At 44.9% G+C, this 19,304-nt stretch overlaps 1 protein-coding gene across 14 annotated transcripts in view; it reads left to right on the top strand.

Moving 5' to 3' along the window:
- The window catches only part of LOC144133263 (calpain-B-like), an 82,779-nt gene that overhangs the window by 40,440 nt on the left and 23,035 nt on the right, over positions 1 to 19,304 (top strand). For all 14 annotated transcript variants that reach the window (XR_013315023.1, XR_013315022.1, XM_077666200.1 and 11 more), the window contains exons 2-7: positions 8,889 to 9,068; positions 9,871 to 9,940; positions 10,788 to 11,040; positions 12,606 to 12,774; positions 17,365 to 17,442; positions 17,949 to 18,043. Coding sequence is in view for 12 of the 14 variants with exons in the window: in XM_077666200.1 (XP_077522326.1) it covers positions 8,889 to 9,068; positions 9,871 to 9,940; positions 10,788 to 11,040; positions 12,606 to 12,774; positions 17,365 to 17,442; positions 17,949 to 18,043 (845 nt within the window). In the remaining 2 variants the exon portion in view is untranslated. The remainder of the gene's footprint in view (positions 1 to 8,888; positions 9,069 to 9,870; positions 9,941 to 10,787; positions 11,041 to 12,605; positions 12,775 to 17,364; positions 17,443 to 17,948; positions 18,044 to 19,304) is intronic.

Below are 19,304 nucleotides of genomic sequence, written 5' to 3'. Positions count from 1 at the left end.
TATCCTGGAAGGGGGGGGGGGGGGGGGGTGCGTGTGTTTGTATACGCATGGGCCTGCCTGCGGCTGCGCTTTCCGACGGAACTGCCTGCTTCGCTTCATCCCGTCAGCGTGTCTCGGGCGCTTCCTGTGGGGTGTGTTTATAGGGTCGCCTCTTGCGGGCTCGTTCGCCTAAGGAGCGCTTGAACAGGAATGCCGAAGTCTGACAGAATTTGAGATCACTGCGGTAACCCGCATTGGAGTAATGCGAAAGCGTTGACGCCTCCCCGGCACTCGTCGCCCCTATTTGCTCATCGTTGCCTCTATTGCCCCCCCCCCCTATTCGCCTGAGAATTTGTGCAATTCGTCCAATTACCACCACGCTTTGTTCCAAAATTTCAAATTTGGCGCCAGGCGTTGGCTCCGCCCACACTTCCGGTCACGTGGTACTACACGTTTGGCGTTTTAAATTTGGCGCTACTTTTGCCCTGGTCACGGCCACTTTTTGCACATTTTTTTGGCTCTAAATAATTAATTATTCATTGGATAGTCACCAAATTTTTTACGCCGCATCTTCACATCATCCTCCTTCGATTATAACCTATAACCACTTTTTAGACGTTCTTTCTTTCTAGTTCCCCACAATGGCTGCGGACACGTGTTGATGACACGAAACCGCCGACATAGCCTAAAGGTTTCGCATTAATAACTTATATAGTGGAGCAATGTCACGTTTAATAACCACAAAATCACGTTGTTAATATTCGACGCACCCTGATGGGTGACGTTGACGTTCCGCTTGTCGTTTGCTGCTTTGTTGACCCGCCCCTTGCTCTTCGGGAGACGGCTGTTTACAGCAGGGCCTCCATTAGGGTGATCTGGCCAAGCTGGGAGCTAATTATTGATCGCTGGACGGCGTCGGCCTCTCGGGCGTTCGCCTCGTGGTTGTTTGCGGGTGACATTCATCTTCAGGCTGTGTTTATCTTCACAGACACTTACCGCAGTACTTCTTTATAATTATGTGAATCCAACTTGCAACTTTCTATCTCGTCCGGACACGATGCGAAAGGTTCATCCCGTCTGAAGGCCATTGTTCCTTTTTTTTCTTTCTTGCGGATGTTTTCCCGCTCATTAGTGGTTCAGGACGCGGTCGCTAATTCGCTTGATCATATATTGAAGCTGCCTATGGTCGCATCTGCTAAATTATTTTCTGCGACGTAGTTTGGTGTGTAAATATATACGTATGTACCAAACTTAAGAAATGCACTCGATTAGATGTCATTCACAATCAGATACTTGAAATAAAAGGCGGTGGGCTGTTTAGGTAACCATAATTTCGCGTGGCTGTCATGACCGGCTCGGCGTATGACGCTGTTGACAGAATGGCAGAGCGACACAGAATTGCTTTAAAAACTGAACCCCAGGGGTTGGCGTTCGCAGCAAGCGCACTCAGCGAACTTCGTTCTATAGGTCGCGCTCATTTTGAAGGTGGTAACGAACTTACGAGATGTGCAGGACTCCTATAACATCGACAACAACCTCGAACTGACAGCCGCACGTAAGGTCCCTCTATCATAAAGAAGAACCTTGGTCTCGCGTAGCGAGCAAAAAGAGAGAAGGGTGCGTTCAGGCAGCAGTAAACCATGAATATGTGTGATTCGCCTGCTTTACGATAATGTTTATCGTTTCTTGCTTTCCTGCATTTCCCTGCGTTATTTTGATAGTGACAAGAGCTGAATTTCACTTACATTCGTCAATACTGATGTTTATGGTCGATGGAGTTTTAACGTCCCAAAGCGACTGAGGCTATGAGGGACGCCGTAGTGATCGAAGGTCTCCGGAAATTTCGACCACCGCTTTTTAACGTGCACCGACATCGCACAGTACACGGGCCTCTAGAATTTCGCCTTCGAAATTTTTCGAAAGAAAACACTACTGTGTAAACGTCTGCGTACCTGAGTTGGGAAGGTAGGGGTGCCTCTTATATCGGTGGACATTAAAGTTTCTCTCTCTCTCTCTGTAAAAGTAGACGAGTTATCGAGTATATTCTGAATTGAGCACGGCGTCACATCGTGAATCGTGTGCTTGTAAACGGCAGACGCGGATGCATGGACGGCAGCAATACAAAACTCAAGCTCTAATGCTGGTGTTTTCGCGCTCTTTACATCTGTCTTGTACTCACCGTTCTTCCATTTATCTTAATGCTTATGCGCCACTAAACCCAACACAACAGAACTCATTTGTCTTGGGGCACAGCTTAGCATCGAACTTGTAGAGTAGAGCAGTGACGATATGATGTTAACCATACGTGTCTTCCGTTTCGATACGTATTTGCTTCGGTGCTTTAAGCAACGTCTCGCTGACGGAGCGTCGCTTGAGTTTGGGATCTCCTTGTGCGCGATACCAGTAGCTTTAGTAAAACTTGGTGCTGGGCTAGTTGGTTAAGCATTTCTTTGAAAGAAGCGCTGACCCGTTTCAAAGAGATACCAGTAGCTGGCTGATGTGAATGTCTCAGACGCCGCGAAGTGATTTCGAGTGCTCTTTCAACAACCCTGCTTACTGCTGAGACAACTGACTGCGGCGGGCTGAGGGAATTTTGAATTTCTGGATATGTTTGAAAAGAACCAGTGGATTTCTGCTTATAAGTATTAATTTTTATCACTGCCCACAAAATCTCTCTCTTCAGCCCACAAAATCAGCGGGCACCCTTGTGACCAAAAGGATGGACAAAAGAGGTAGATGCTCCTTCAGAATAGCTGAGCCTCTTATCCTTTATGCAAGAAATATGTTAAATTGATAGTAAGGCAGAAACCACCTAGAAACCGGAGGTTAACCCAGCGAATGACCGACGTAAAAGTCAGCTATACAAGGTGTTTCACCTAAGGCTTTACGCAATTTTTAAAAATAGACTTTTTTTAGTTAAAAGAGCGCTTTTTTCGATATAGCATTGTCCGCGGTGTAGTACATCAGAATACAGCTGAGGCGTTCGAACTAGCAGGCTGGTTAACTAATAGTGAATAAAGTTTTTTACTCTTACTGTTAGGCTAATTAATTATCTAGAGTTCAACTAATATTGAATAGCTAACATTTTAACTATTACCGACAGGCTCCTTAATTATTGAGAGGCGTGTAGCCCACCGTAAGTAATATCCATATCAGTTTTTAGAATTCCGAAAAGGTGGTTGCTGCGGCGCTGTGGCCCATCAAAATTTGCCTATTTTGACGAGTTACGTGCACTGGAGAGGTTGCTTTGCCTGCAAGCTTCTCGAAAGCGCACGTATCTTGGCTCTGTGTGGTGAAAATTTGTTGGGCCACAGCGCCGAGGGTAAGCGTGTTTTATAAACTCTGAAAATCGTTATGGATATTACTTACGGTGGGCTACATGCCTTTGACTAAATAAGGAGCCTAACAGTAATACTTGAAAAATTAACTATTCAATATTAGTTAACCAGCCTGCTAGTTAGCACGTCCTAGCTGTATTCTGATGTACTACACCGCTGACGATATGTTATGCCGAAAAAAAAACGGTCTTTTAACTCAAAAAGCCTATTTTTTAAAATTGTGTAAAGTCTTAGGCGAAACACCCTGCATAAATACAAGACGTTTTATTAGCTCTGCCGTCACTGATGCAGTTCCTGCTATCTCCACCTTTGTCGGCACTTCCTGGTGCACACGCTCTCCCAAACACTACACCGCTCCCTATATCTCGCTTCAGTATGCTCTGTACACGAATACTGTATATGAGTAAAAAGGGAGTAAGTTGTCCTCTGTACCTGTAAGTTGTAAGAGAGGACAACTTATTCTCTTTTCACTGTTTTTAGTTTAGAGTATAGAGTGCACTACTAAATCGCCCTTGCTCGCATCAGTAAGCTCGTTATCGCAGTCACATCATGTTTTTCTTTGTCGTGGTCATCACGCGGTCGTCTTTTTTTTTTTCTTGTAGCGATAGATACATTACGGTAGCATGTCGAGCCTTCAGCGTGGCGGTGGCACGTGACCGTGGCGGCGCCGCCACGCCGTCACGTGGCTGATCACGTGGTTCGTCACCTGGTTGGTCACGTGACCAGCCACGTGATGCGTAGTAGCTGCTGCTGCCGGCGGCGCGGCGCGCAACAGCTGTACGCATGCGCCGTGTCAAGTGGGACGAAGATGTTGAAGGAACACCCAGCGAAACGGAGCGGCGAAAAACTGACTTTGCAATTCAACTGAACAAGTTCCACTCGGCCAGTTGTAGCTATATCGCGTCACTCCAGGTGTAACCAGAGCTACACCAGCGCCATTTTTTTAAATTTGCAAAAAGCAACCCCCATTGAAGTGCATTTTTGAACTTTGTGTAACAAAAGGTGTTAAGGTGGTTGACTTGCATATAACAAACATGCAACACTGACCATTCATCAGCAAATGCTGCGTTACTTCAAATTCGGCCGAATCGCCTGAAAATTTCACATGGGAATGCATACACAATGTAGCTTTCCGAGGTAACAAAGAGCCAAATGCGGAGCAGTGGGAGGACCGGATAACCAGCAGACAGCTCAAGGTCCACAGAGACCTAGTGAGCCACGCATGCCGGATGGCCAGGGACAGTGGTGCCTTGGACTAGGGGCGCCAACCACGCTCAGCCTGGAAGACATCGGCAATCTTCGGGCAAGGAGCAAGTCTCCTTTATTAGAGCAATAAAGTTTATTCACTCACTCACTCGAGTCGAATAACGATAGAACAAAAAACACTCGCGAAGAAGAACGTCTATGACTAGAGCAAACCCGAACGAGTTGGCGTAGTATCAGCTCTTGCGGCCGGCGGCTTTGGCATCGGGGGCGCGGACTTCCTGATCTTGGCGCCGTTGCCTCATATCACGGCATCGCGACGTTGCTCGTCAAGATTTCGCCGTTGTCGCTTCCGCTCGGTGGATATCTTCACGTCGTCGTCGACGGCTCACTCATTTGCGGCGACTTTCACGGCGTACATTTCCGAGTGTTATGTGCGGGTGACCCACATCTGCACACGGTAGCGAGCGACGGCGCGCTGGCGATCTTCGCGCCATAAAGCGCGAGCCACACTATGCTGACGTCATAAAAACGCACGGCTTCGGACAACGCGAAACTGCGGCGCGTCCGTTGTCCCACTAACCGCCAACGCTGAGAAATGGCCGCCAGTCAGTATGTGCCCCCCCCCTCCCGACCCCCGTTTCCACCCGCTCCGGGTCATACCCTAATACGCGTAACTGTTTGGCGCGCAGAAAAATGAGCTCACTGATTTTTGTCATTTCAGCCATTTGTTATTGGCTGTGTGCCTTCTGACAACGAAGCTCCCTGATTTAGTGCTTAACCTGCGTATTGTATTTCGTCAACTCTCCCGTCATTTTTGTAGCGATAGCTACATTACGGTTGCATTTCGAGCCTTCAGCGTGGCGGCGCCGCCACGCTGTCACGTGGTTGGTTGGAGCAGCTGCCGGCGGCGCGGCGCCGTGGCTGATCACGTGGTCTGTCACGTGACCAAGTTCCACTCGGCCAGCTGTAGCTATCGCGTCACTCCTGGTTTAACCAGAGCTAAACCACCGCCAATTTTTTTGTAGCGATAGCTACATTACGGTAGCATTTCGAGCCTTCAGCGTGGCGGTGGCTGCGCCGCCACGCTCTCACGTGGTGCGGAGCAGCAGCCGGCGGCGCGGCGTCACGGCTGGTCACGTGACCAAGTTCCACTCGGCCAGCTGTAGCTATCGCGTCACTCCAGGTTTATAACCAGAGCTAAAGCACCGCCATTTTTTTTTGTTTTGCGCTGCGAAGCGTCTTGATCATGAATCACTCAGCTTAAGTGCAAGTTCTACCCCAGAAGGCTTGCGCTTCCGGGCGTGTACCGCTTCTGCACAGGCTCGAATAGCCCCACCGTGCATAGAGTGTAATCCCCTGAGGGGAACACGCCGTTACCACTTCTGCTTAGCTGTTCAACTATGTATTTCACATAGGACAGAGTTTTTCTTTTTTCTTTTTGGCCGCAAGTTATACAACTGTTCATGCCTGAGCTGTTGACATTGTCGCAGGCACGAAATACGTCATCAGCGGACATTGCTTTTACTCTGAACTTCCTGTGCACCTCATGCGCGAAAAAAAGGCAACAAAAAAAATGCCGGATTACCTCGCGCTGCAGAGCTTTACAGAATGACTTTTTCATCGCCTTGTTCATGGCTTCCAACTCTCTATTGGCACTAATCACCTGATAGTGTTAATAAGTTATGCCAATTAGCGATTTATAGTTAATCAGCTACATATGCTGATCTTTATAACTGCCGCCACCAGGGCCTTACAGTAAGTTCTTCTGAAAAGACTTTTTGCCTACGTGTTCACTGAAACTCCTGGTATCCCCACACGGTTTTCGAATGGTGCGCGCGAGATAGCCAAACTTGTCGAGGCATAGCGCCAAGGGTAATCACGTGCTCGAAATTCTAAAACCGATATGGCTGATACAAATGGCCAGCCACAAATCTCTAATTGCATTCACATGCACCCGCCGCGGTGGCTTAGTTGTTAGGGCGCTCTGCTATACTGATCCGGAGTACCCAGGTTCGAACATGACCGGGGCGGCCGCGTTTCCATGGAGGCGAAACCCAAAGGCGCCCGTGTGCTGTGCAATGTCAGTGCACGTTAAAGATCCCCAGGTGGTCGAAATTATTCCGGAGCCCTCCACTATGGCATCTCTTTTCCTTTCCTCCCTCTTTCATCCCTTCCCTTACAGCACCCCTTCAATAGTCAGCTGAGATGTGAGACAGATACTGCGTCATTTCCTTTCCCCAAAAACCAATTTTCATTTCCATTCACATGCCTAGCTGCAATTTAGAAAGTGAACTATATTGGAATTTAGCAGTTTATTAGTTAACGTAGTTCACCTCCGTCTTCCTGATGAGTCTGCCAGCACTGGTACTACTCTACGACAAAAGCCATTTGTACCTCAAAAAGGCTATTTTAAAATTAGGGGTGCGCTTCACTGAAACACTCAGCATACTGGCGGCAGAGAGGCGGAGCAGTTCATCACGTGAGTGGTGACATCACAGAAACTGGAAGGTGTGATAGGCTGTTGAACACTCATGATTTTCCCAGACTTCGAAGCGCTGCCATTCGTCACCTTGGTTGCCTTGGTCGGTGTTGTGTAATGGTTCCTTCCCAAGTCGATGCCATTTGTGAGTTTCCCACCTTTCGCAATTGGCTTAAGTGACGCCACGCCCTATACGTCAGAGCGAATGCGGGATTTGGGGTCACTTCAGCCAATGGTGAAGGCGGGAAGTTCAGAAATGGCATGGAATCGGTTGTGGAATCGTTATATAGTACTCTCCCTGCACTGCATTCCGCACAGCCAACAGTCACGAGTCATAACGATGAATACAAAGCCACCGAGACGAAAGTGCACCGGCGAGGAAGAAGGTGCACAATGCAGGCGCGTCGAGCCATAACATGCTCAATAACGTGGCCCGCAAAACACGTGAGGGGGAAAGCCGAGATAACATGTAGACAGTATGAAGTCAGGCGCATTCGTCTTGCTCACCAGAAATCGGCTGAGAAGGCGCTCAAGGTGGCGTTGAATCGGTCCTGTACCATACAGGCAGTGAGGAGAGCTGAAGCAAGTGGCAGAGGCAAGGAACTTGCGGAGAAGCGTGTCCGAGCCCTCTCCGAGCTGGTCTGGAGTGGTGGGCTTCAGACAGCCCTCTCAGGCAATTGCTTCCGATTCTGTCTTGTTTGTGGTGCTCCTTTCACAATACAAAGCTTACCGTCTGTGAGATTCGAGGCTCATATTTTTGTGTCGGTATCCACATTTCGTGATGAATTAATGTACAGTAATCAGGAAAAGCCTTGGTTAACGAAAGCCTTAGTTAGTTCCTCAATGCTCAAAGTGAATTTTTTTGCGTGTGCAATTTACCGTTACTGATACATCTTGTATCTTTTGCATAAAATGTAATTGTTTCATTTGAAGCATCATCATGTTTTTTGGGCAAATTACTGAATGTGCATTTGTTTAAGTTGCACAATGGTTAACATACATCAAGTGCATATGAATAATGCCGCATGAATTTATGATGGGGGTAGTGCTGGGTAGAGATTGACAGATATTAGTGGAATTACATGCGACTGACTCGAATTCGAGTCCTCTTTCATGGGCACTTGCTTCCATGTAATTGACCTCTTATCGGCTGCGAACATGTGCTGCATTCACTTTCTTCAAATTTATTCGTGGTTTTGTCAGCACTCTTTATATCATAGTAAATCTGGTATTGGCATTTTTTTATCTGCACAAATTTCATGCTAGCACGTTCTCAAGAAATCTTAGCATGCATATTTTTGTGCCTTTCACTAGCTTGCCCTGGCAGCTGGCACTGCCTGGTAGGACTAAATGAATGCATTGAATATGATTAATGCTGCCCTGTCTGGCATACGTTGGCGTACTAAATATTGGCTGTACTGTTGATAAGACAGTTTATAGGGCACGTAAAAAGCGATCGTTGCTCATGGGCACCATGTTTACCAGCGGTCACCTCATTTCACTTTTCTTGTAGCTTGTGAATATAACTTCCACTTAAATAAAATCACACAAACCGCCTTGCTTTTAACAGGGCTATCAGCTTAGAGTGCGGCTTACACAACCAGGCTTTTGTCTCCAATAGAACCTTGTTACACCCTTTCCAAACCAATTGTTGTTGGTGCTTTCTTGATGAGTATATCACTTTACCCAGAACTTGGCATCGCTTTATTTGATGAGAGGCATGTGCTTTCTTTTGGCTTAAAAACCATGCAACTCTGGGCTTTTTTAAAAAGGCCTGCTCTTTGGCAACTGTGGTTTAGTGTTAATTGGATACAGCAACGGTGGCCCATCTACAAAGGCCAGTTTTGTGTTGCTCACAGCTCACGCATTTCGTTCCTCTCTTGCAGCTGGGTGAGCGTGGTGCTGGCCTGAAGAACCGCAGTGGACGCATCCAGGATTTTGACCAGCTGCGCAAGGAGTGCCTGGCCAATGGGACGCTCTTTGAGGACCCCGAGTTCCCCTGTAAGGGCAGCTCAGTCTGGGGCAACAAAGACCCCAAGTTCCCGATCACATGGCTGCGACCACCGGTCAGTAGGAAGACGAGCACCATCTCTTGTTTTTCTCTCTTGTTCAAAGTATGAAGTCACAAAAGGGATGTTGCACAGGTTTTTCTTCTGGAACATAATCCGGCAAAACTGAGAGGAAAATCAGGCAGCTAAGTTCAGTATCTGGTCATTTGTAAGATTAGCTCTGAAACGAAGGTTCTGAGTGGAAACAATTTTACATGCAGTCTTTGGAGTAGAATGAGACCTTGCTGAATATTCGAGGCACAGGAGAATGCAGCTGTACAAGCTTTAATAAAGTATAGCAGTGCTGTCATATGGTGAGCAGCTAAGTTTCTTTTTTTATGTCATGTCAGATGGCAGCAAGCTATGTGCAAATGTTTCATGCTCACGTGTGCCTACTCTTTGTAATGTTTTTTTTTCTCTGTCATTGTATCTTTATAAACGTCGGGATACTAAAACTTCGAACTGGAGTAGTGCAGAGTTGCATTGATGGTGGAAAAATTTATCCCTGTAACATTTAACTTTCTTGGGATGAGCCATTTTTGACCCTAAAATCAGATCACCAAAAGGGAGCAGCCAGCAGGTAATGCCTCCGGAGATTTTACTTACAAACAAACGGAATGTAAGACACAAGGCACTATAGGCTGTCAGTTGACGGCTGACTGCAGATTGTAAGAGCTAGTTATGCTGTTTTTATCCAACCATCACAGCAGCTCTTTCAACTTAGCTTTTCTCATCTAATGTGATGAATTTGATAGCCTTGATGTAGATGGAGACAAGCCATATTGTGTCATTAATTCTTTTTATATTAATGTTCATGCAGGATATGTGTCACTCTCCAATGCTCTTTGTGGATGGAGCATCAAGGTTTGACGTCGTACAAGGAAGTGTTGGTATGAAGAACTTTTGCACTTTCGGGGTTTGCTACTTGGCGAATTGAAACTGAATCACTGATCCTAACTTATTGCCTTGGCAGCTAGGAGAATCTTTTAGCATGGAAATACTGGATTATCAGTCAGCCAAGCTTGGGCATGATTTAAACATTTTTCTAAAACACCAAGATTAACCGAGCCCTGTTCAGTTGCTTCGAGATTAGGCTACTAATGATGCATGCTTCAGGATGCCACAAAATTAGTGTGATTCATAAAATTATTCATTTCCATTTTTGTCGTACATATCTGGCTGTGAAGTAGTTTGTTGTGTGAGGAATGTGTGAAGTGGTTCCCAACTAAACTGTATAGTTTACTGCCAAAACGTCACATTAACGAAGTTGAAGGGGCCTGCCGATTACTTTGTTATAGCTCGTGTTGACCGTGCTTCTTTATAAACCGTTTCGTTATAACGAGGTTCGACTTTATATCCTTTTCTTCAGTTACTTTTGCATTTTTTGTGTCGCTCTGACTTTCCAAGCAGGTACTGTGATTGTATTGAAAGCTGTGGGTGTTTTTGTAGGAGCCTCCTTGGAGATATGCATAGAGATGTAGAAACTGGGTTAAAGGTACCTCAAAAAAAGCTCTGTGAATTGCATACATGTGCACTGCTAAATTCCACCTCCCCCCCACTAATAATGCTGCCACTGCAACATCATTCGCATCAGTTTATACTCAGACCGCAATGCTTCAAGAGGAAGTTTTTCAAACCCAAGAGCAATTGTACTGCTTTAGCAGAGCAGTTTGTTTTCATAGCTTATTTCAAAATATTGCACAGTGAGTGTGATTTCTCATGGCTGACATTTTGCAGGGAACTGTTGGATGGTTGCCTCGACCGCCAACCTGACGCTCAACGATGAGCTCTTCTACCGTGTGGTGCCCGAGGACCAGTCCTTCGACCAGGACTATGCTGGTATCTTCCATTTCCGCATCTGGAAGGCCAACCGGTGGATCGATGTCGTGGTGGACGATCGGCTGCCGACACTGGACGGGAGCCTGATCTTCATGAAATCACGATCGGGGAATGAGTTCTGGAGTGCTCTGCTTGAGAAGGCATATGCCAAGTAAGTCATATGGCCGCCACATGTGAACATTGCAGCCTGTTTATTGTGATATGTTAGTAAAAGCTGGCTTTGGGTGCCGCCGCGGTGGCTCAGTGGTTATGGCGCTCGGCTGCTGGCCCGAAAGACGCGGGTTCGATCCCGGTCGCGGCGGTCGAATTTCGATGGAGGCGAAATTCTAGAGGCCCGCGTGCTGTGCGATGTCAGTGCACGTTAAAGAACCCCATGTGGTCGAAATTTCCGGAGCCCTTCACTACGGCGTCTCTCATAGCCTGAGTTGCTTTGGGACGTTAAACCCCCATAAACCCAAAAACCCAAAAAGTTGGCTTTGGTGTTTTATCTGAACCAAGAACATATGCTGTGGCAGAGTGAATAAGGTAAATTGTGGGGAGGCATGTTTTGTTAAAAGATGAGGTTTATGAGACTTGTTAACTTTCATTTTACTAATTTCTGATGCCTTTCCCTCTCTTCATACTTGATAGTATGAAGAGCTCTTGTATGAAGTTTGAAGAGTTGGAGCTCTTGTGAAAATAGGACATAACCTTTCTTCTGGTTCACTTTTTTTATGAATTCAGTAATATAATTTGTCATCTGCCCAGTAATTACGGAATTGTAGGTGTCTGCAAGCCTAGCCTTGGTAATGTTTGTTTGGGGGGGGGGGTTTAACGTCCCAAAGCGACTCAGCCTATGAGGGACGCCATATAGTGAAGGGCTCCTGAAATTTCGACCACCTGGGGTTCTTTAACATGCACTGACATTGCACAGTACACGGGCCTCTAGAATTTCGCCTCCATCGAAATTCGACCGCCGCGGCCAGGATCGAACCCGTGTCTTTCGGGCCAGCAGCCGAGCACCATAACCACTCAGCCACCGTGGCAGCTAGCCATGGTAATGTGAAGCCAGCAAGCTTAACTGCCAAGAGTCGCCACCTGCCAAGATGTGGAAGAAGAAAGGCATGGAAAGCATTGTCAAGGTTGCTTCTCGTGTAATTTCCTGAGACTGGTTTGATCAAATAGTTGATTGTACTTTCAGGCAGCCATGCTTTCAGAAAGCAGCTAGGTACCTTGTATCTGTGCTCAACAAACCGGTCTCGATGCTGCATGTAATTTATAAAAAAAAAATAGACCAACATTTTTCCAGAACCTGTATTGCAAGCTACAAAGCAGAGTAATCTGCTGAGAAGTTCTTTAATGCTGAAACATTCGTACAGAATGTTACCATCAGGGTAAGCTAGGAAGATGATAATGAAATAAATCTACAGATGCTGGCAAGCTTACCATGTTGAGTTTTTGTGTCATCGTTACTGTGTTCATTCAAGGTATTAGGAAGCTTGCAGTGACAACAGAATTTGACCATGTGGCAGGGTGCAAGCTGGGAAAAAAAATATCCATTGGACCAGTTTCCTTGAGGTGGATTGTCAAATTTTTTGTTTCTTGAGTGTCTGGCCTCAAGGTTTCACTACGCGAGTAAAGGCGGTTTCTTGCCTCTTGTAGCTCTTCCCTTTTATTGGGGCCCCTTTTTATCATCTTTTATGCTGTAGTGATGCGCTTTGTCCGGCTGCTCTGCAGGCTTCATGGCAGCTATGAAGCCCTCAGCGGAGGCTCTGCCTGTGAGGCAATGGAGGATTTCACCGGTGGCCTCACAGAGTCCATTGACCTGAAGAACCCACCAAAGCAGCTGTTTCTGCTCATGCTCAAAGCGTATGAGCGCTCCTCCCTCATGAGCTGCTCCATCCCGGTAAGTGGTACTCCACACATGTTGCATGGAATGCTTGATGCATGTTTCATGAATTTCTAAATGTTCTGCAAGAGTTCATACAGTGACAGCATGGTTAGCTAGCTTCATTGCGATAACTTGCTACTAAAAATTATCAGCGGAAACTTCCAGATGGGACCAGCTAGCTAGTTTTAGTTAGAATTGTGATGCACTGTTCATGTGTGACAGGTAAGCAAAAAGTAAGTTTTGTTAAGTTATCAACTATCGCTATTACAGAGTTGTGCAATCTTGTTAACAGATTGATTCTTTATCTGTCATGTTATAATAACACCTTTATTTTCCACCATTGTGATGGGGGAGGTAGGAAGAAAAAGCCGGACAATCGGCTTGACGAGGCTCCCACCCCCCCAGAAATAATAAAAAAAAAGGCATCAGCAGAACAGTGTAGCATGTACAGAAAATAAAGGTGCACTCGACAACACATTATAATCATGGATTGTCAGCACAAGATTCACAGAAACAAAAATGAGGACATTTGCACAAAACATGCACAGAAATTTCTTTCGTCAAAAAAAAATATAAAAGAAAAGATGTGAGTTCACAATTTACAAAAAAAGAGAAAAAACAAAAAAGAGCAGATTTTGTTTCCACTCGCAGCAAAATAGTGAGACAAAGTGAAAGTTCAGAGCAAAATAAGGAAAGGCAACAAACAATACAGCTGCCACTTTTTAGATTACAAAATGCAGGTTTTACACAAACCTTTACTACTAGAACATATCAAGAGCATATCAAGAAATAGGTTCAGCCACAGATAAAACTAATCTGATGTAAGTTGAAGACCATGTTTATGTAGTGAATTCAAGTTTGGAAGGTGATACCGTATCATCTGCTGTCCATAATTTGTGGGACATAACGCTCTATTCCATATGTGTTGGTTACGGGTGGGATAATGCTTTTTCTCTTTTCTCTGTAAGGAAGCCAGTTCATTCAAAAAATCTACATTGTTTTTAATTTCCTTTTTATAGGCTACAACTAAGTGGTAAGCGTACATATCATATATGGTCATTATGTTAGGTCTCTGAAAGAGCGGAAGAGATGGATGGTCATAAGGAACGTTAGAAATATTTGTTAGCATTTTTTTCTGCAGTCCACATATTTTATGCATGTTGTGGTTGTCGTTCCCCAGACCAAGTGACAATATTTTAAGTGCGAGTAGAACAATGCATGGTATAATGCAGTTTTAACCTTGGTAGGTAAAATATGTTTGTTTATATTACTCAAGCCAACGACTCGTGACAACTTGTGTATAACATGATCCACTTGGGAATCCCATGACATCTGTTCCCTGAAGACGACAACAAGTATTTTAAATGAGCTTACAATTTCTATTGTTGAATTATTATGGCGGATACCTTCAGTGATGAATACATTTCTATTATTTGGGCGAAAGAGAATAGCTTTGGTTTTATTAGTATTTAATCTTAACTTGTTTCATTTAGACCAGTCTTTAAGACTTATGAGTGCTCTGTTTGCCTGGTTAATTAGTTGATTGGGTGATTCTGGGTGATTTTGGGTGATTCTGGATGATTTTGGGGGATTCTCCAGGCGGCTTCTCAAACTTGAAAACATGGTTCAGCAAGGAGAGGTCTTTTGAGTTACAGTATTGTCATCACTGTCATTGTGTGTTTTGAAGCTGTTTGTAAAACTACTTTCTTTGGGGGAATTGAGCACATAAAATATTCAGCGCATTATGCACGTGGCCTGCAGCAAAATATCTTTTTAATAAAATGTCTCGCCATAGTTATTGAAAAGCCCTCGTTGTACATCTACTTCCGCAGTTACCCACGTCAATTTTTGCCATTTTTCGAGTCAGTTTCTGTGCTTCCTTTTTCCTGATCTTTTTTCTTGCAGTAGCATAAGATTTTTGCATATATGATGCATGCTCTCCGAGCTTGCTTTCTTGCTGTACTTAATGGCAAGCAACTGCACAATAGTAAATGACTGCAGCACACAGTTTATTAGTCATCATGATTCTTTCATTCCTGCATGGCCTCACTTCTGAGTGCCTTCCTTGAAAAATTTTTGTCTGTGTCATCCACTTGGGCAACTTAGAACGTTAATGTTTGATGGCCTGATCGATGTGACCTTTTTTTGGTTGAGATATTACATTCATTGAACTTCAGTCTTGCTGATGGCTGCATTTTATTTTTGTTGCCTAGTTTTCTAATTGTTATGTTATGCACTTTCTCTTGATTTTTGCTTTTGGTTGTGTTTTTCATCGGTAAGTTTTGTTTCCTGAAAAAGAAAATGCTGCTCATCTTTGCATTTTCACATGTGCTGTGTCGTTAGGCCGCTGCCGTTTGGTTTGAAAAGCTTGGCCAGTGCACCAGCAAGCCACCGTTGCAATTGAAGCCTAGGGATTTTTTACCACATCGTGTGAAGTGAGAAAACTGTGTTGTTCCAACTTGTTGTTGATGTTGCGTGCACAGGTAAAGCGCACCTTGTTGGAGATCATATGTACTTTGCTAGCCCATTTTAAAGCATGTCACCCATGCAACAACAGGGTAAGTTGCACACCCTTGGTGGGTGTTGATCACTTTTATGTGCAAAATGCACAAAACTTTCAAAGATGTGCAGCATTTTCTTATCAGTTCATGCGTAACTTTCAGTCACTGTCATTTCACTGCTGAGAGTAATTCTAGCACACAGAATGAAAAGTTATGAGGAGGGAAATGCAGGAATATGTGTGGTACGACTGTACTTGTATTTAGTCTCATGGGATGTGCTGGCAAATATCAATGTTAGTCCTCTAATCTGTAGAGTAACATTCTCATTTTGATTATTTTCAGTAAAATCTTTTAAGCATTGTTTTTTTTTTCATCTAAAAGAGAGCATGTTCATACAAGCCTGGCAAGCAGTTCTCTACTACTCAATGGTATGGTTTAATTTCTATTTGAGGTAGAACGCAGCTAAGCCCTTGTTTTAGTGAACTAAGTTGCTATGTATTAAGATTATTTTAAATGTTTCATATGTCTTTTTAATCGCTCGGGTGGTGGTGTTTTTTGTTTCTGTACTGCCAATGTCGTAGTTAATTGTGGCATCATAATGCGAGAATAATTCAGAGCTGCTCACATTTCGGTCAATAGGAGCTCTTAAAGGGACACTAAAGTGGAATACAAAGTGTGGTACTACATTGATACGTTAGTATCACATAGGCAAACGTCACAAAACAAAGTGAACAACCTTGTTCACTTCGTTTTGTGCTGTGAGGAAACCTGTTTTCCGGCCCTCTCTCTACCGTGAATAACAAATATGTCATTTTTTCCGAAAACAGACCTCTGATAAGCCAAGAAATAGAGTTAAAGCACATGGCGACACCTCTCGAGAATTCATGCAACTGTGCCTGGTGATGTGATTTCTCAATCGGCCACGATTGAGTAATTGCCTTCTCATACAGTGCTCTTTCGATGCCAAGAGGCAGGTACCATCGGAGAACTGCAGTATTATTGGCGATGCGCTGGTAGAATTTTTTTTTAATGCATATAGTGCAAGAGGCATGGTGTGCAGATGAGCATGCACATCACAAGATACTGCTTCTCAGGGAATGCGGACACGCATACTGTGCCCATGGAAAATGTGCCCAATGAAATATGGCAAAGTAAATTTTTTTTTTTTTTGGAAGAACCTGATAGCTGTGACCTAAGTAGTGTGCTCGCGATGATGTGTCACAGTAAAATATTATATACCGACTCGGAAACAGATGTTTTTCGACACCTCTTCATTTCATGGCATATCTGTGTTTATAGGCAGCACCAGTCAATATCAGGAAAGAACCTTTTCCATCATTCTCTCATCACTGATACGCACAATGCAAACAACAAGATCTGTATTGCTGTAAAAAAGAGAAACGAACCATAAGCACCACCCCCCAAAGACCCAGGGATCGGGGGTTGCAATGGGGGCGGTACTGAAAACAAAGCTCTTGTAATGTAGAAAATAGCAAGAACCAAAATACAGGTGTCGCCGCCACAGGCCAATCTCGCAAGTACAAGCATGATGACTTCCTAGGACAAGAGGCGCCACCTTGGAGGAATTTTCCTTACTTCATGGAAGCCACGATTCTCTGAGGCTGGCAAAGGAAGGTTGCGCACCGCACTGCTAGCCGTCAGAAATCACGGAATCTGCGTTTACGTCACGTATCACGTCACTCCGTTCTGAGACGTCATAAGAGTTGCCGTGGCATCATAAGAGTTCCCTGAGTTTGAATCGGAGCGGCGGGAAAAACTTTTTCATCTTCGAATCCAAATTTCTTTGAAATAAATGCATCTTTCGCGCCCGGACAAGCGGCAACAAAGCCATGAAATGCCGAACTATCAGATTTTGCTAACAAAAAAAAATGATAGAGTTCTCCTCAGTGTCCCTTTAAATTGTTAGCTATTTCCCTTTAGTGCCCCTTTAATGGCTTCCTGATTGCCACTGTTACAAGTTTGAGAAGACTGCCAAGTTACTGTGGGACACAAACGCACTATTTATTTTTTCCCCACTTTTATGCTCATCCCTGTTTGATATGTGTGGCTTTGTGAACATGCGGGCTTTTTTTCTGGCCGGCAGGTGGGCTCAATTCCTGAAGAGAAGTTGGCCAGCGGCCTCGTAGCAGGTCATGCCTACAGCATCACTGCGGTGCGACTGGTAAGCACATTGACATAGATTTCACTGCTGTCCTATTCACCCACGTTATGGGCCTTAAAGAACGTTGTGTTCTCTTTTGCTGTAAAGTTTGGGCTTTGTGGCTTCAGTATTGCCAACAGTCAGAGAAGAGGGGTACTGCAATCTGTGGCTGCGCTTGAAGTACCAAGTTGATTGGCCAAGTTTTAAAGTGGTGCTTGTGGACATTGTTACCGCTTTATACTGGCAAATTGGGGTAACAGAGTCAAGCACATTGCTGTTCCGTGGGATCCGAAAAGAAATGAGACAAACGAAACTCAGATTAGTAAGACCTTGCGATGGTGATCAGTTACTAGCTGCAAAATAGTTGCGCAGACTTGTTAGCAGACCAGTGGAAAAGGGAGTGAATAGAAAAACAGCGTGAGTACTAGTTTATTACCATGCTTTGTTTTTTATCACTTTCACACCCCGCCATTTGCCATTCTCTTGTTGTGCACTCTTCTGATTGGTTCAGTGAATGTCGCATGCAGGTTTACATCGAGCGGCTAAAGGGTCGAATGCCATTGATCCGGCTCAGGAATCCCTGGGGAGACGACACTGAGTGGAGAGGAGCCTGGAGTGACCAGTGAGGAAATTCTCAATTTTTTTTTCTCACATTTTGGTACTGTTGCTTTTCATTACAGTGGCCTTGTGGTTCTGAAGGTCTTTTGTAGTGAAAGCTACATTGGCCACGAACCTGCAGTTTCGCCGTGCTCGCATTCCCACCGTGGTCGCACCGCACCACGTGACCAACCACGTGACTGGTCATGTGACCAAACGCGTGACGAACCACGTGACAACAACCAGCCAGACAACCAGACTAACCTGGACTTGCAATCAAGATTAACCAACGCTAACCAAGCTATGCCTTAGCTTTCGCTACGTATATCCTGGCATAGCCGAGCTAAGCCACTGCCAATTATTCCAAATGCAAATCCTTTGAAAAGCTGTCAATGTAGTGTACTGCTTTCATATTAGGGCAAGGAAGGGTGTCTTACCAGGCCTATTTAAGCTTTGTTAGCTCCGTCTGGTATGCGAAAATGTATCCTAGAATTAGTACAGTGCATTTCGCAATTTTCTGCTGCAACAAGTCGTTGTATGTGCATGCGGTGCTGGTGGATGGAAGAATGGCTATAATCTTTTACTTGCACCTATCTGGCTCGTTATTTTTAAAGTTGCACTAAAGAGGAATTTGAACTCGTCTTTTTACCACGGGAACTCTATCTACACGCTCCAGGCATTCTTAGAAACTTCGAATTATTGTCCTGTGTGGCCGATTGCCCTAATTAAATTGGATTAAACGTCCCGGCTCCCGTTTGAACTCAATGCGGTAGGCAGGCGGAGTAGACCAACGCGTGGAGTGCATTTCAGCCAGTCCAGTGGAGGCTTCGCTTTCACTTTTATTTAGTTTTTAGGTTTTTGTGAGTAAAGTTTCAGTCACAGACAACATAGCCACAAATTAGGCCCACGGAAATAAAAATACATGTGGACTCTTTGATTTACGTATCACTTTGCCGATGGCAGTGCGGCAAGCCACCACGGGACTGGCTGACGCGTTGGTTGACTCCTCCTACCTACCGCACTGAGTTCAAAAAAAGGCGGGAGCCAGGACGTTTAATCCGATTTAATTGGGGCAATCGGCCGCGCAGGACAATAATTCGCAGTTTATAAGAATGCCCGGAACGTGTAGATCGAGTTCCCGCAGTAAAAAGACAAGTTCGGATTCCTCTTTAGTGCATCTTTAAGGTTTCTTTTGCAACTATTTCCTTGTGCGATTTCGATACATAGTCAGGAAAGTTTTCTTAGGATGTGCGTTTTGGGTGAAATGAACTGATATGTGTATGCTA

Source organism: Amblyomma americanum, chromosome 5 (genome assembly GCF_052857255.1).
Source record: "Amblyomma americanum isolate KBUSLIRL-KWMA chromosome 5, ASM5285725v1, whole genome shotgun sequence".
In the NCBI taxonomy this organism is placed as follows: domain Eukaryota; kingdom Metazoa; phylum Arthropoda; class Arachnida; order Ixodida; family Ixodidae; genus Amblyomma; species Amblyomma americanum.
Note: the sequence above shows the minus strand (reverse complement) of the source record. Positions and strands in the feature narration are given on the sequence as shown.